This window comes from Tetrao urogallus (genome assembly GCF_951394365.1).
Source record: "Tetrao urogallus genome assembly, chromosome: 2".
NCBI lineage: Eukaryota > Metazoa > Chordata > Aves > Galliformes > Phasianidae > Tetrao > Tetrao urogallus.
The window spans coordinates 69,888,152-69,906,704 of record NC_136814.1 but is presented as its reverse complement, the minus strand read 5'-3'; the positions used below and the strand labels follow the sequence as shown (position 1 = coordinate 69,906,704).

The following is an 18,553-nucleotide window of genomic DNA, read 5'->3' as shown; positions in this document are numbered from 1 at the left end:
CTTCCAGAGTGTTATTTCAGTGTACAAAAGCAGTGAGGCCACACCAGCAGGATTAGCACTGACACAGAAAGGAGCTATTGGCCATCACAGATGCTCCTTTTACTTGAAGAAAGACTTCAGAAGAGCTGAAGGGGCAAGGGAACAGGAAAATACCAATTTCATGTTTGAGACAAGCTTACTTTAAGGGAACCCATGGAAGTGAATTAGGCCAGTAGATGATTTTAATATTTCTTGAGTCATATTCTTTTACCTGATCTCTCATTCTTACAGGTATCTGACTGGCTTAAGCACTTATTCTGCCACATGCAGCAACATCAGCCTTCTCCACACACACTGTCAAATGTTCAAACAGTAGATGTTATAGTTATCTAATTTTCTGTCAGCCTGCTCAGATTTTTATTGTTATGAACACAAAATATACAGCAAAACTCTCTGAGAGTTTGTTTTTCCATGAAAAACTTTCACTACATTAGCATTAACAGCTTTCCTCTTGATTTTTGTCTTAACCATGAGAAAAAAACATCACAGATGCGGGCAGCATTGTACTAAGAACATATGCATGCTTTTAAATCACTTTTATCTTACTTTTTACTAATGTAATCCTGAAATGTAAAATATGTTCTTTTTGCATTCACTATTATAGACAGAACAGATGGTGAAAGGCTTAGATTAAAGTAATACAGCATGTCCATTAAAATAACCCCCACTGCTGGTGACTCTTCACCAGATCAGGAGTTATGTTTACTATAAAAAGAGGGCTTTGCTTTGCTTTTGAATATGCTAAAAGTTACCACAGCCTTAGGCTACAGAAAGAAATGATAAATGAAAGGCTGACTAGAATTCAACCTGTTTCCAATGTCTCTACCTTGTTCTTTAAAGGAGGAGGGAATATGTCCAGTAGTGGTGGATTGCAGAATTAACCTAGGTTATTTGTCTAAAGTAGTCATAAAGTTAGCTTACCTCCACTATCAGTTGTGGCGGTGAGTTAGCAATAACTAATATACACTACTGGAGAAATCTATTACTTCCAAAAATTTGTGAATGCTGTAACACAGACCAAAGTCCCCATCCAGCTGTTAATAGGCACATCCCTATGTGTGCTTTCTCATTACATATACACTAAATATATATATATTATATATATTTATATGATCTTTATCCAAGAACCAAGATAAGATACGAAGCAATAAAACTTTATCCAGATTGACCATAAAACATTCTCATTAGAGACAGACAACAGACAATTTTAAATATTTTCTTAAAATAATCATCATTAATGGGAGACTAAACTCCAAAGCAACTGTTCAGATGATCACAATTAAAATGCTTTTCCATTCTTGTTGCTTCTTCCTGTTTACAGAATAAATGAAGTCCAGGGCTAGCTTTTAATAACACAAAATAAATGAGGTCCAGGACTAGATTTTGAAAGTCCCTAGCTATTATTATTACTATTATTATTATTATGGGCAATGATGGGTAGATAACTTTTAACCAACTCACAGTTTCCTTTTCCTGCATACCTCTATCAAGTCTTCATCTCCAGTTTTTCCACCTCCTCTATCAGCTCCCTTCCACTCTAGTTGGACAGAACTGTAAGAGCACTGTTCATAGTGCTTTGGCAAATCCTTGTGCTGTGCCATGAATTTTGAGTTAGTTTCCTCTCTGCTCACCCTATCCCTGCCTGGGACAGGTTTCAGAGAGTCTGCATGACCACTAAGTATGTATCAACCAGCGTTAATCAGATGATGACCAGTGCCTTCAATGTAATGAACTCACTGAAAAGCACCATATTGCAATATGCCTGTTTTTGCATTAGGTTTGAGGGGAAAAAAAACCCCACACGTTATCATTTTGTTAGGTGACCAAAACACTCCCTTTTTGCCCTAGAACTGAATATTCATCTGAAACTTATTAACATGGTTTTCTTACAGTTCACATCTCATGTAGCTTTCTTAGGGCACACAGCTGGCAAGGGAGTGGATTCTTAGTCATCACCCAAAAAAGCATGTGATTCCCTTTTCTCATCAGAGTGAAGTACCAAATTAAAAGCCGTGAAGAAAGGGGGAAAAAAAAACCCAGCAACTTATATTTAAAATTTCTTAGATGGCCTTAACATTGAGAGATTACTTTCCTCACTGCTGTTATTTTACTAATAGATTGCTTGCTTCCTTTCTCCACAAAAAAAAAAACAAAAACAAAAAAAAACAAAAAAACAAAAAAACAAACAGGCTCCTTTGCACAACAAAACCCATGTACTCACTTTCCAGACATGGCTTTCAAGTCACATTTTAATTCTTCACTACTGGCAAATTACACGGGCTGGAGATGAGGGACACGGACTATACCACCTGCTGTATGATCCTTGCAAAAGCTTTACTTAATATTTCAACAGTTTATTCAGTGGTTAAGGAGGACAAGAGGGATACAGAGCCAAGCTACCAGCATTGCTTGTGGTGATGTGCTGTAATGAATGGTATGACCACTTTTCAAGATACTGGCAACTTGTGCTGCTGCTTGCTTATGAATGATGAAATCTGTGACTTTACTACCAGTCAGCTGATTACAAGGATGCAAAGTGAAACTGAAGACTAAATGCCCTCAGCTTTCAGACAGCAATCCCCGATAAACCAATAGTCTCAGCATTGCACTGCTAGTTCTAGAATTATTCTGGAGGCAGAGAGAATGAAGTGGTGCTGGTGAAAGTTATACTGCCAAAAGCAAACTTTGCTGCGAGGATGATAGGTCTTCATTTGCAATTGTCCCACTAGTAAAGGATGACTTCTGAAAGGGTCTTACAAGGTGAAACAAAGGGTAATTTCAATAAATCATAGATAATCCTCTTTAAAAATATAATTTGGAATTAATTGTAGGTATTTTACTGATACCTGATAAAGGTATTTCTTTAAATCATTTTTATTACAATCATTTGCTGTAGAGCACTCAAGTGAGAATGCTACTCTTCAGTAACTCATAGAAATGTTTGTGAACAAATGTTTGAACAACAGTCAGAACAATGTCTGGCAAATTTAGATTCTTAAAATTGAGCTTCCAAGTTTCTGTCATTCTTCTAAAACTCTTACCCTTGGTACTTTTGAGGAGAAAAGGAAAGAAAGCAAAAAATGATGTAGACATGTGGGCTGACATTGTACACTCATGGGAGCAAGTTTAGAACAGAGAAACTACAGTCCTCAGTTTCACTGTTGGATAAATATTGATCTGGACATTTTGAAAATATATAGCTATGCAATATTATATCGTGAATGCAAACATTTCTTCTATATATCGTGTAGTGGAATAAGAGCTGAAGTTGTGCAACATTTTTTAGGAAACATAATGGTTAGTTCAACAAACCAGATTTATTTGAGATAAATGGCTGGCAATGTAATAGTGCAAACGCAGTGGCACTGTCTGTGGAACAGCCACACAGATCTGTTAGGCAAGCTGCAGGTCAGAGACTCAATAGAGTCTGGCCCATTCTATAAGCAGGGGCATGTGTCTAAAACATGAAGCATGAAAATGAAATCTGGGAAATTAAAGTCTGATAGTAGTCACCTATCAGTTCTTTCTCTCTTCCAAAGCTGTCCTGTTCCAATTCAACTAGCTCGCTCGTTTCTATCCCTACCCAAAATTCAGTCCTTTTGATTAACATTTCAGTGTTAAACTGCTGTCAAACATCTGGCAAGTTTCTAGATATGTTGGAATTATCAAAAAGGAAGGTAAAGCAAGTTTCCTCAGACTGCAATACTCCCAGTCCTCTCAAACCAAGTATTTCAAAAGCAACATTTTCACTCATCCTTTTGTTCACTCGTTATTAACTCAGAGCGCTGTGCTCTTACTGTTGTTGGTTATGATTTACTATGCATGCTGAAGCATAACTGCTTCTAGCTTTTTAGAAACATTTTGAAGAAATGTATCCCTGTCTCAACACCTTATAACCTGTTGTGTTTTACTCCCTTTGAGTAACGCGCTCTTTGGCCCATTCTAATTGCGTGGGTTAAAAAAGCAGTCAAAATCAAGATATTCAAAAAGATTTAATTTTGTTTTCCAAAGACAACTACCTGTGGGTACGGTGATGTCCTTGATTTTGACTTTGTGCTCGAGAGGCGAGATTTGCTTCCCTTTCTATTATCCGTTATGGTCGGAGTTGAATTTGCGTATGAGAATGCCGGCTTGGTAGCTGTGACCTGATCCAGGGAGAGCTGTAGTCCTTTATATTCAGTATCCCTATGTAAAAGGCAAAAGTGAAAAACAAATTCACTTCATATCTTAATGGGAAACATACCTTCCTTCTTAGCAGGAGTGGAAAAGAAAGATATTTTTAAGGACAAAAAACAAAACCATGCAGTTTACTGCCGTTATATATCTATGTAGTATAGCTTACTAACCAATAGCACTATTTTCATACTGAAAATATGATTTCTTTTTGTGTCCAACTATTATCAAACTGATCTACATCTTCAGTAATAAAAAATTGAATGGGATGGAAATTTCAGAGACTTTCACTACAGTTCTGCATTGGTCACAGAGCTGAGCAATAGGACACATTTTCCTCAAACTTTTAACTGTACAGCTACAAACTTACCACATGTGTATATGTGGACACTAGTGCACATGGATAGGGATAACAGCCTTCATATGCAGATGGTTAAATAAATTAACATTTTTATAAGTGGAAAACATTTATAAACTATGTTTATACATTTTATTATTGATGAATTGATGCAAATTTGTGAATCTTTTTTCTGTGCATCCTGTGAGCTGTTATTCCTCTATTTGAAGAGTCTTTTACACTGGAAGTGCTTTCCAGACAGATGAAACAGTTAATTAAATAAAGATCTTGTAATTTAAATGGTATGCCACACACTCACAAAGTACTAGAGATTTTCTATGAGGAGTTAGGTACAATGGCAACTCACTACGTTCAGTATTAGTTTCTTCAAATTTTCTAATGAATACATAAAATAAAGGAAAATTGGCACTATTGATGATGTCTTTCTAACCATAATGAGGGCATATGCTTTAAACTGTGCCCCTCTGAAAACATCTGTGCTTCTGCTGGTACCCAGGGGAGTAAGAAAAGAGCTCTCCAGCTTTCATGTAGTCATACGGAACCTATTCTGACAATGATTCATTTAAACAGAGCAGAGAAGGAGCTTCTCCTTCACCTACCTACCTGGAGGAAAAGAGGAAGGATTCATGGTTTTCTCTTCCTTTGTGTTAATCAGCAGAGAAGGAGAGCAAGGAAAGAATAATGCTTCACTTATGCAGTCAAAGAGGCAGCATGTTCATTCAGACATTACCCCATGCTCCGTCTGAATCTAAAGATTCATTCTCATAACAGTAAACTGTTCGCCCCGCTTTAGCAACAATATCTTGTTCTAGAATCACATGTATTTTGATGCAAGCCATGACAGTTTTGTTTTTGCTTTTTAGAAAAGAACTTTGTCACAATCTGAGCACATCACAGCTTAGTACACTGAAATCCTTTCACTTAAAAAACAGCTGTAGAAGGATAAACTTGGTAAGTCACTGACATAAATGAAACAGGATGAATATTTGGACAGCCAAAGATAAACCTGCAGAATAGATGATTTATCCAACCCAATTCTACACTAAATTTTTTTTTGCAAATAAACTTGGTAGAACGGACTGTTTTTTGACAGTCTATGTTTTTTTGCGGACTATGTGTGTGTCTCCATGTATATATACATAACACATAGAAGCAAATCACTGCCATTAGAACTGTGCTGAGTATACTTCTTCCAATCCATAATGTGCAGAGATTCGCTAAGTGTAATTACTGATGTAATGAAAATGTATGTGATCATTGCTTCAAATTTTACCTTTAAAACTCTGCTATATATTGGCTTTTCAAACACCATGCATGCAGCTATCATTCTGAATATAGAGATCCTGTCAGATATTTTGAAACCTTAAATCTTTTCCATGCTTACCTCCAGAATTTTGATATGGACACTGACTCAACATGCAAATCTTCTGTCTCCATATCAAAAGCCTTATCAAATTACCTTTTTATTATACAAAATATCAGAAACAAAAGATGTCCTTTAATCTTCATATTTAACAACTACAGTAGCATGAGGTATTATCAATTGTCATAAAAACATCAATCTCACTGTGATATACACATTCTCCCTGGCAATTTGATTATAAGAAATTATGGAGGAAGGGTTCTGTGGTCTCAACGTCAGATGCAAAATCACACAAATCAGAAAAGATCAAAACCGAGATGTTTTGCTTTTTATAACCTACTAAATCTTTTGTTTCCCATTCTACTAGAGAAGCCCTGCCATTATATACCCATCTCTGATGCATGCCAGTATCTGTTTCCTTCTCCTGTCAGAGTCTTTAAAAAATTGGAAGAAACCCACTTCAGTATTCAGACTATAGATTATCACTTCAACAGTACCTTCACGCTCTTTATTTCTGTATAAAGGCTGAGCATTGAAATATAAGAGACTACATGTATAATGAATGCTTCTAGGCCATAAGAATCTGGAAAACGGGTATGTCAGATCTGTCCAAAAATCTCATGTGCTGTCATATATTTCCTTCCCAAATCCTTAGTATGTCTGGGGTGAGGAGTCACTTTCCCAGAACACCACAGATTGGAATAAACACCAAAAGCTAGTATTTGCTGCCAATTGCTTAGAACAAGTAGAGAACAATTTGAAATTCGTGTTGCTCAATGTAAAGTTTCTGGGTAGGAAAAGAACACATCTGTGCTCTCCTTTCAGATGAAACACCTGGAATTTTTTGCATCATCAAGACATGAATCAATGCCATCCCTGTCCTAGCATAGCTACCCTTCAGAAGATCCAAGATAGATACCAGAACACCACTAAAAACAGGTCAAGATAAATACCAGAAGTTTAAAAAAAAAAAAAAGAAAATATGGAAGATGGGCTCTCAGTGTCAGATGGAGGAGATGTTCCATCAAGAAATGAAAATCTTTGAGTATATCCATATGTAGTGTGAAGCAACAGACTAGAGGAACCAGAGCTCCTAGTGGTGTACGAACAACAGATGGAATTTCTGACAACTTCCTGGAGGCATTCATAAAACTTCCGCCAACCACGGTACTGCAATCTCCAGATTCTTGTTTTCAGACCCCTGTATCTACTATTACACAGTCACATTAACACAGTAGTCTTGCAACTCATGTTCTACAAGTAATTAAAAAAAAGTGGTGGGTATGAACACCTTCTTCCAAGGTCCTCACCTTCAGGATCTATATAATCTACTTCTATCCATATGAGACTGCTGAGAGAGAGTGATATGGCATGTGTTCAATTGCTAGGAGTATGTTGCTGACAATCTACTATTTATCTCATTTTCTGATGCAACTATCATCACTATAAAACATCAGAATATCTACAGGAAATTAGCTCTTAAATGAAGAACATATGGATCAAACTGAATCCAGACAAGACCAAAGTAATGCTTCTTTGCAAAGGGAAACACATTGAAGACCTCCACCTTTTCATGATAGGAAACAGCCATTCCTTCCACAGTTGGATGGAAATTCTAGGTTCTCTTTGACTCCTAACCATATGCTTCCAAAAATGTATTATTTCTTCCCTTCCTTGTCCTTTCTCCCCCCAAAGAGAACTGGGATGGTATGGTCAATGTATCAGGCACCTACAGACTGAATTACCATGCTCCTCTGTAAGTGAAAAGAAATTAAAAGAAAAAGCACAGCATCCATTTGATTAAATATGCTATTTCCCATTGTCTTCTTGGTTGTAACTCCCAGAAGCGTTTCTACTTTGCCTTGTCGCTGGTTCTTTCAATGCCCATTGTAAACTTCAATCCTAACTGTTGTTGTATTTGAGGTAACATCATGAAGAAAATAAGACCAAAGCCTACACCAACTGTACTTCTCTGAGAAGGACAAAAGCTGGAGGAGAAATGTGTTTGATGGAAGAAACCAATCTGTCTGCCCATGACTTCTGTGCCAGCTGGATCTGCAAGACTTGTGTAAAGAGTGCTCACAAATCAGCAACAGAAGATTTTTTCTGCCTACTATCACTGCCAAAATATACAGCACGAAGAAAGATGAAAAGTCTGGTTAACAATGTTTTGAAAAGGAGGTAATGGCTGATTAGCATGTAGACAAAAAGGAGCAGTGAATGAGCATCAGAATAACATAGCTCCTGAATTCCTGGCAAACAAAAGAGGCTTACACAATTGTGGCAACTGGAACTCACCATGAAATTGAAGAAAATTAGAGTTTTCTATACAGCCTTCTTGGAGGGAGAAAAAAAAAAAAAGAGAGAGAGAAAGAAAAGAGTATTGCTAGAAATAGTGTTGGGAAGTCTGGAATTAGTAATGGAGGCCCAAGACAAAACTGTAGAGAAAAAACTGAGGTTTTCTATACTTGTGTTTCTTCAAGAAATAGGAGGATCTTTGGGACTACCTTAATAAAAAATCTAAAACAAATGAACAGACATTAACTTTAGAAAGCTAATGGCATATTAACTTTGAAAATATTAAGATTCGTTAACTCAAGAGAAATTAAACCCAGAAAAAAATGTTTTCAAATAGCAAGAGCAGCTGACCAGAACTTTTCCAGAGGAAAGAACAAGATAACACCCATTAGTGTTATAAATATTAAATATTTATAAATATTCATAAATATTCAGAATGAACCAAATGAACTTAAGAAGGAGGACAAACACACTCAAGAATAAAAAAAAGTTCTAATGTATGTACTCTCATAAACAGCATAACCTTCAAAACAAGATGGGAACTTTCAGAACAAGAGGAAAGAATACTCTGCCCATTGAAAAATCTGCAAAAGCCGTAAGGAAGAGTGCCTGTTTACACTGATGTCTCAGCAGAGAGAAAGGAAGAATAAGCTATACATGCAGTAACTGAAAATACATCAATAATCAATGAAGAGAGAAATATTTACAATGCATTTTTTCTATTAAAAGATGTTAGATGCTCCAAAGAAAATTTACAGAAATTCAGTCTTTATACATGAACTTATTGTATTAGAAGCATCTTTCAGTTCATACTTTCAAAACACCAATATACAGCTGGAAACAGATCTTACACTTATTCTCTCCATTTATAGCCTGAAAACTATGTAATGATCATGCTGTCAGTGGAAATCATACCAAATCATACGAAGGCATCAAGTGACCGTACAGCTCTGACAAACGTGGGATAACCTGTATCTCTTCATTCCTAAAACATATTAGTGTAATAAACAAAATACAGGCTGCAAGTAAAACCTAAATGGAGCAAATTGCATCACAAGTACAATTGTTCACACCACTGAAGTAAAGAGGAAAGCACTGTTCGTGCAAAACAATCAAGGTGTGATGTTAATTAGTTACACTATTATTTCTTGTGAGCACATTATGCATTTTTATAATTTATTCTACTGCACAAAAAATATTTATTAAAAGAGAATATATGAATGCTGTCTGCACTTTCTTTTAAAAAACTGAGAAAACTAATTTTGTCCTGCCGATGTAACAGTATAAAAGTATGACTTTAAACTCATTAATGTTCAGTCTATTTTGCAGTTGCTACAATCCAGTAAAAATCAGCCATGAAGGTGGTAAAAGCCCAGCACTTCCTCATCTGATCTGATGACAATACTGTAATATATTATTCTTCTACTCTTAAACAATGCTTGCAACTTTTAACATTTCTGCACTCCAGCTCATGCAATGCTTACAGCGCCATTCAGCAGATGAGTGAAAAGAGAACAGATTCTGGCTGTTCGTCATGTTCATGGCTTTCTAAATCAGCAGATGGTGCAACAAAACAGACAGTTTCCTCATCTGCTGTGTTCTCTATTCATGTACAATGTGTCTCAGAAGTGTTTACAGAGGCCTCGATCTGTTCACGAGACTGTCAGGAGAAGAGTACGCAATTCCCTTATCATATTCCTGAACCAATCACAATAGCAATGCATCTCTTCACTCATATAAGAAATCAAACTTCATGATACTAGTCTGGAGTGGGAAAAAAAATCTCTTGAACTTCACTGCTATGAAGCTATGAAGCCACACTGTCATTCAGTTGTGTGACCTCAGAGATACTCTGTGCCTCAGTTTTTCCATCAGCAATTGGTGATCCTCCTTAAAATTTACTGAGTGAAAAGCCCCATAAAGCTCACCAAGTTATTTGGAAAGACCCTCCAGAAATCTCTCAAGTGGTTGTTTATCACTAGGACACTTAATGGTTAAGCACTGCATCTAGTTGGAGAAGTATCTGTATATTGGATCCCTTCATTGAGTGCCAACCACCTATTTATCCCCATAAATAGCATAAGCAACAGTAGCTGTTTACATCTTGTTGACTTAAAGTTTACAGCCTCTTCAGCCATGAGATTCATGTACATGATATCATGTTTCTGTATTTGCTCTTAAAGATAGAGCAATCCAAACCAGGAAGTTCAATTGGAGGATTTGATACGTTCAGGAAAATTGAAGCATGAAGTTTCCTATTCAGACCATGTAACATAAATGCCTGAGGATATCTTCTAGAGAGCTACTGTCAGAGAAATTTTATATTTTCCCTGATTGGTTTTTCAGCTCAGAGTGCAGTCATTTAACTGTCAGTTGGAGTTAAATAAAATGTCCTGGCCTCTAGATAATCATGGTGTAGCAGTGTTTTCAGCAGTCTGAAGGTACAGTTTGTCATTCCCAACCACATGTCTAGCCATCTCTGGCTCCAAAAGGAGCTCTTTTTACATTGGTCTTTATTTACTAGATTTTCTAGATAAAAAAATATGCACCAGGGATTTATTATTGCTTGTGAATAAAATGCCTTAGATATCCTAGGATAATTACATAGAAAGATAATGATCATCTTTAGTTACATATAGCCCTGAAAAAAATGCTTTATATAAATAAATAAAACATAAAGAACTGATTTTAATTCTGTAACATTCATTTTTACCAGGAGTGCTTTCTTTCAAATGTGCCCAGAATCATCTAGAAGTCATGTTTGGTGTATGTTTAGTAAATGTCATGCTAAATGGAGAAGTGTATTTGACAGGAGCTTACAAGGATTTGTGTATGTTGTAATCTGCCTGATAATGAGCAATTGGAATTAAAGTGAATAGCTTGCAATACTTTCTTTTCTGAGTGGCCACAAAACAGTTAAGAACAGAACCCAGTGCAGCATTTTATCTTAAGGCACGTTTAACCTTGCAGAACTCTGTGATTTATCTCTAGAAGTGTCAGCTTTGATTAAAACACTACAGTGACTTCTTTGTAAACATTTGGAGTTTTCCATTACATTCACCTGAACACTCAGGTAATATTTCTGGATAAACCAAAGGCCATGTTAAATGAAACTTTAAATGGTCTTATTTTTTCTGCACATACAGGTACAGAGGATCCCCACAGGAATTCGTGCTACACAAATGTAAATTCTGATGTACTCATGTAAGACTATTTCTATTTCAGAGAAAACCACACTGACAACAGTACAACAGACTGCTTTTACATAGGTAGACTCACATTTCCATCTTATTAATATTTTTGTGTGTTAGAAAAAAAAAATAATGGTACCTTGAATACCACTGACAACTTTAAGACACTGATCTAGTAGCCAGTTGCTCTGAATTGAACTCTCACCCTTCCATCGACTGCTGTGCAAATCCTGTATCACAGGGTTTTTGAAAGCACTTGGCACTTGTCTGAGCTTACCCTCAAGGAAGCCAATGGGACTCCTAATTTGGGTAAGGTCAAATTTAGCCCAGATCTTATCACTTCTGAGAATCTCTACCTTAATCTTTCTGAATTCCAACTGTAAAAATTAGGTAAAAAATACTTTCCTGTGGGAATCACTTCTTTTGTGGAGCATTTTTTGCCTGCCTCGCCTATTAAACCAGTTTTTTATTTGAAGGAATAATCTCCCATTACCAATGCATATGGTAGCTAATGTTACTAAGCTAAATCTCAGATGCTGCCTCTGGCTGCGTATCTACTACATGCAAGAGAAGAAAAAAAAAATAGAAAAGATAAAACACATTGTCTGAGAGCAGTACTCATGTCATTATTGAGGTAAAACATGTTTTTATTTTCAAAATTTTCATGTGTTCAGTACAAATGTTTTTACTATGTCCTATACAATTAATCCCTGATTGAACCTCTTCCAGATAGTTAATAATTAAAGATTTCTTTACAGTTGGTATGCAAACAGTTCATCCATGCCTATTACACACCAATTTTCACAGATGTGTTCTTTAATTGGAGTCATTTATTTCTAATCTGCTTAAGCCTTCACTAGTGTAACGCTTGACTAAATATACATTAAACTCACCTACTTAAACTGCTAAAATAAATTTGTATTCTATGAATAAAAGTACTTGACTGAACACATGTAATACTATTGTTATTGTGTACCCAACTGAGCAGAAATTATTTGAAATAGTACGACATATAGCTATATGATAGGCTTGGACAAAAGAATTTGAGAAAGACTGCTGATGACTGGCAGAAATTAAAAAATAACAAGTTTTTAAATCTTGAAATTTACTATAGTACAATAATGCAAGCAATGTGACCACCAAAAGGATGTCTTCATAATTTTCATTAAGGGCGTTAGGTGTTTTCACTTTAAAATCTATGTACTGTGTTAGAGATAAGAGCCTCAGACCAGCTCCAGGCTAGGAAAATGGCTGATACAGAAAATAAACTTCAAAGAAAATTGACTACTCTGTATTTTGTAACAGTGACTGAAGTGATGGCACAAGATTGGATATAAATATTGTATGCTCTGATCACATCCTTTGAAAACCTCAGAGTGAGACAAGGACGATGATCTTGGAACAGCTTCTCTATGCAGAACAGATAAGGAGATTCCTTGGTAGGAAAAAGAGATAACAGAAGAACAAGAAAAGATGTGTAAACTGTGAGTGATACAGAGAAAATATGTAGGAAACAGGTGTTCACTTTTCCTTCTAATACAAGAAGTGTGGGGCTATCAATACAGGAAAACACTGACAACAAATACATTCAAAGGTATCAGCTCTGTGTAGGGTGTCCTTTGAACTTTTTGAATGCTGAAAAAAAGTGCTGGAGAAGCATTATTGCATGTTTGCCCTATTTTGAAGTTCTTTCCAAAGTATTTGCTACAGTCACCATCAGTATGTATGTGATCCTGTTCAGCTTCTTACATTACACTGTTCACCATAGTTGGTCAGTAATTTTGTACTTCAATTGCTTTAAAAGAATGCAATGAAGAGCGGTCCTGACAACTTGTTGTTACTTTTAACAGTTTGCTGTAAATGTTAATCTATTCTAATCTATCATGTTTGATCAGCTCCTCTGTGTTCCCCATAATTAAAGTTCTTGTTGCAAGAACCTTCCTAAAATCCTGAAGTGAACACATCGAAAAATTAATTACCTTTACTGTGATAATTTAATCTTCTTTGAGAAGATGGATTATATCTCATTTGACAGACTTCCTGATTATCTTTTTCGACCAGAGAATGGTTTATCTAAGAAAAAACAAAGTGCTTGAAAAATTGGTTCACTATTCATTCTGTTAGCTCCCTCTTGGCAAATTTCCTATCTGCATGCCTCATAACATACTTGTCCATCATTCTAGCCTGCTTTTCCTGATCAACTTGGTCCCATCGTGCAAAGCATGTTAAGTCCAGGATGGTTCATGATCCTCATTTCACAAGGAGGTCCCACTTACAGTAGATCACTTTCTGTTTCATCAAATTCACCCTTTCTTGCCATAAGACTTTCACTTTCTTCAGAAAAAGCAAGATTTTTCTACAACAAATTTGTTTCCCATTCAGTTGTCTAGAGGCCCTCAGCTTTAGTTAAGGGACAGTACTTAGTCCCTCCAGGTCATTCTTTGTCATTCTCTGCCCGCAAAGCAAGTAACCATGATACGTTAAGAAATGCTTTTCAACTGAATCTTGAAGGTAAGAGAAGAAAGAAGGGCAAAGAATTATATGTATTTTTTAGCATTTGAAACGAGAGGGGCTTAGTCACTTTCATTATTATTATTTTTACCTACAAATTAATCTACTTGTTTTTTTATTCACAAACTTCTCCTGCAGCCAAAGCCCATCCACATTATTTGTTTACTTGTGTTTAGGGCTCTGTTCATATCACTCTCTCTTGGTGATCCAGCTTTTATAGACATATCGTATATAATATGTTTAAGATTTAAACATCAACCAGAAAAGCTGATATCACAAGGCTGTAAGGCATTTCATTTGTTATTTTCCTGCTAATTACTGGTTCAATCTCCTCAAAGTACGTATTATATTTATTATGTGCTATCATATAACTCACCGCTAAAGAGCGTCCAATAGAGGGCTACAGAGATGGTGAAAGGCTGGAGGGCAGGATGTATGAGGAGCATCTGAGGTCACTTGCTCTATTGGGGATTAGAAAAAGTCTCCTCACCAACAGGTTGTCAGGCACCAGAACAGCTTCCCCTGGGCAATCCATTCCAATTTGGGATGTTCTATGATTCTACGAACTGAGTCCATTAAATGTTAAAATTTGTTCAATGTAACCTTTGTTAGGTTGACTACCTACACCCTCTGGGCCACAGAGTATGTTAAACCACCATATATTGCACACTCACTACTATCAAATTCAGAAAATAGAATTTTTAATAGTCTTTATCTACAACCTTCTTATGAAATGTAAATCTGCCATCTGGCTAGCACCTTTGTTCTCCTGGTCCTTGCTTTGTCACAAACAGGCAGGGGGACCTGGTTTTGGCCAATCTGTTTTCACTGTACATCTATCAGAGTACATACACACATAACCTAGGTGCCTGGAGAGTCTCTGACTAGGCTATTCAATGCTCCTGTGCAAATGTCCACAGTATACACACAGATTATCTCCCCTGCCAACCTATAATGGTCTCTGGACCAACACTGCAGGTAAGCTGTCAATGAACTAAGCATATTTTTGATTTGTATTTGTGCAACAAATTCAAATTATTACAATATATGATAGTTATTGTGCTTTTGGTGAGCATTTCTGTAGCACATTTGCAGCACACCACTCAGTATATCATACTCATGCCAATGGTGCAATACATATTCTCTCCTACTGCTCTTGAGCTCATTAGATAATGGAAGAATGGAAGCCCTGATTGCATACTCCCATGTTAAATTACACACGTGTTGGTATACAATTTACTTTGAACTGAAGCCACACCTCCATTCCCATTGCTGTTTTTCACAGGAAGCGCTAAGGAGGTTGATTATCTTTCAAAAGATGATACTTTTTCTTTAACTCCCCTAATCACAGCTTAGAATCAACAAAATTGTTTGGGAGAACAATATTCAGCAGTTTGGCTGCAAATGCTAGCAAAATAAAAATAATTTTAAAAAGCTAGTAGGTTATTTATCCCCATATCCAGATTTATTTGAGCAAATATTCTAGTTGGTTATGCCTTGTGAAACAGTCAATAAAGATTGTTTATTTGTTCTGTGTACAAAACAGTCTTTGGAAACAGCAAGAGAAAAACAGCATGTAATGCCTTTGGGTGGGTTTCCATTAACCATGTCCTAAGTCAGGGAGTTTTCTGTAGCAACAGTCTGAGCTACAAGCTGCCAAACATTGTACAGAAAGAACTGAAAGCCACAGGCTACTTTTAACAAAGCTGCCCTCAGGGCAGACTCTCCATATTGGCTTTCTCACCAAAAGCACAGATATGAGAAGGGTGAATGTGGGGATGGGTTTAAAGATCTTCACTGTAGGTGATGCCAAAGTAGCTGCACAATACTAGGGGATATTGCCAGACTTGAGTTAACCAAGCATTTGAGTTTCCATAGTTGCATTGAAACTTCAGCAGATAATAGCTGTTATTTTCAACATTGCTGCCCTTGAGATTTATACACAGTGGTTTGTAGCTGAAAAATTCCAGCTGTTCTTCATTAAGTCCCAATTCAACATAGTAATGAACATGGCCTTCCAGCCATCTCTATTTGGCAAAGACAAGAAATATTCTTATTTCTATGTGTGCGCCTAAGGTTTGTTGGGTTTTTTTTTGTGTGTGTGTTTTTATTTATTTATTTCAAAACAGAGTACACAAGCATATAATCATGCACTGAAAGTTACGTCTAAGCACTTTCAGAGCCAGCCAAGTTGTCCCACTTTTGTCTGGGTAGAGTTAATTTTCCTCCTAGTAGCTGCTGGTGCTGTATTTTGGATTTAGGATGAGAATAATGTTGGTAAGTCACTGATGTTATAATTGTTGCTGAGCAGTGCTTACACAGCTTCAGGATCTTTTCTATTTCCAGGAGGGATCATCCAGCAAGGAGTTGGGGGTGCACAAGGAGTTGGGAGGGGACACAGCTGAGACAGCTGACTCAGACTGATCAAAGGTATATTCTGTACAGTATGGTATCTTGTTGAGCAGTAAAATCTGAGGGAAAGAAGAATGAAGAGGGATGTTCAGAGCAGTGGTGTTTGCCTTCCCAGGAAGCTACTTGCGATGAGCCCCACTTTCCTGGAAGTGGCTGCACATCTGCCTGCCGATTGGAGATAGCAAAGGAATTCCTTGTTTTGCCTTTCTTGTGTGCACAGCTTTTTCTTTACCTTTATCTCTACTGTCTTTGTCTCAACTCCTGAGTTCTCACACTTTAGCCTTTCTGATTCTCTCCCCACCAGGGGAGGGTGAGCAAGCGGCTGTGAGGTGCTGAGCTGCCTGCCAGTGTTAAACCACAACACATGTGCTCAAATTATTTAGTAAATCAGGACTTCTGTGATTTAATTGCACTAAGTGGACGACAGGAAAAAAAACAAAACAAAACAAAAAAAAACCAAAGAGGAATAAATTGTGTAAGCGTGTTTAAGATCATGGGATTGACTCCAGACTGCAGTCGTCACAAGCCTCCAGAGGGGTCAGATTCTGTACCCTTGTTCGCACAGAGCAATGCCTGCCTCCATAAATAGTGTCATCAAAGCGAGTGGGCTGCCTCTGAAGTAACCTACTGAGTACGAACATGTGTGCTGGAGCCTAGCCCATGCTGTAAAGTACAAAAGAGAGGTGAGGGAAGGAGAATTAGATTTTAAACAGATACTTGCCACTGTTGAACGGACAAAGGAGATTTATTTGTTAACACTTAATTTAGGACATTTCTAAATGCCATGTTTTTGTGCGTATGAATAAGAGCTAGCAAGAGCACCTTAAGGTAGAGGGAAGAGCCTACTGCAGAAGCAGCTAAGTAACCTATCACACCTGTTGCATCACATGGTAATTACAGTGAAACAACATGAGAATCAGCAGTACAGAGATGCTGCACAGAGCAAACTTGCAACAGATTAAGGAAACAGAAACAGAGCTAGTAAAACCGTAAACCTGCTGAAGGAACATGCCGCTGCTGTTAGGAGAGTGAGAGCCAGTTCAGCACTCAGTTGTGTACTGAGAACTGGCAGGGTAACAGAATCATAGAATCATCCAGTTTGGAAAAGACATTCAAGATTATCAAGCCCAATCATTATTCTGATCATCCAAGTCCCATCACTAAACCAAGTCTGTGCTTATGTTCCATGATAATGGGAATAGTATCTTTTGGAAGCAGCTCAACTGCATGGCCTGCTTCTTCTGCACAGCCACTGATACAATTCAGACTGGTACTGTAATGATACAAATGTCATGTGGTAAAACCAGCAGACACTTTTCCAATGGCCTTGGTTGCATTCAGCCCTATCAACTATGATAGTGTAATTGACTTCAACCATCAGTGCCACAATCTGTGCTCTCCACCTGTGTCTTGTGGAAGGATCACTGGGGTTGACCCCAAAAGGGACATGGGCACCTAGAGCTGCTTGTGCTGTTCACAAGGCTCATTTGTGCCATTCAAGGTGCTGAGGGGCAGAGCAAGGATAACGTGCAAACATTCTCTCTAGCAGAAACACCTGTGCTCCAGCACACAGTGCTGTGCTTCTGTGCAAAGTGAAATCTGTGACAGCTTACCTTGAGCCATTAACTGTGGCATTTTAGGAGTAAGAATCCCTGTGGTGGGCCCTGGAACTTTCGTCAATGGAGTCAAGGCGGGCAGATGGAGATAGTAATTGCTTTAGCTATTGCTGCTAAATCTGCTGCTCAACATGTCTCACCCCTAGACAATCATTTTACAAGATCTGTAATTCAGCATTTGGAAGCAGCAAGTTTCCAAAGGCCGTAGCAGCCAGCTCACTGAATGGGAGAAGGATGAAGTGAAAAGCATTTCAAGTCACATTTCTTACTTGGAATACGGATTGTTCCTCATAGTCCTAAATTTCACACTGCCTGAGACCATCAGTAGGCATGCATTTAAACTAATGACTGTTTTGTTCTCTCCTGTGGATCTAAGTTGCAGTCCTTTAATCCTCACTCTAGCAAATAAAACTGGGTTCAAAAAAGCAGCGGCTGCAGACTCTGGCACACAGTTTTAGTGCCTCAGCCATTACCGTCACCTGGTTTAAATACAAGCATAGAAATTTGGAGTGAATTAAATAAATGGTAGCTAAGAAAGGCCCTACATGAACAAAGAAGAACTGCAGAAGCGTATTGTGGACACCTGGAGAAG

The 18,553-nt window shown here is 37.5% G+C and overlaps 1 protein-coding gene across 1 annotated transcript in view; it reads right to left on the bottom strand.

Moving 5' to 3' along the window:
• Nucleotides 1-18,553, bottom strand: part of SIM1 (SIM bHLH transcription factor 1) — a gene marked incomplete at both ends in the record, with an annotated part of 39,454 nt that overhangs the window by 5,692 nt on the left and 15,209 nt on the right. The window contains one exon of the mRNA XM_079550016.1: nucleotides 4,059-4,224. Within this exon, the coding sequence (XP_079406142.1) occupies nucleotides 4,059-4,224 (166 nt within the window). The remainder of the gene's footprint in view (nucleotides 1-4,058; nucleotides 4,225-18,553) is intronic.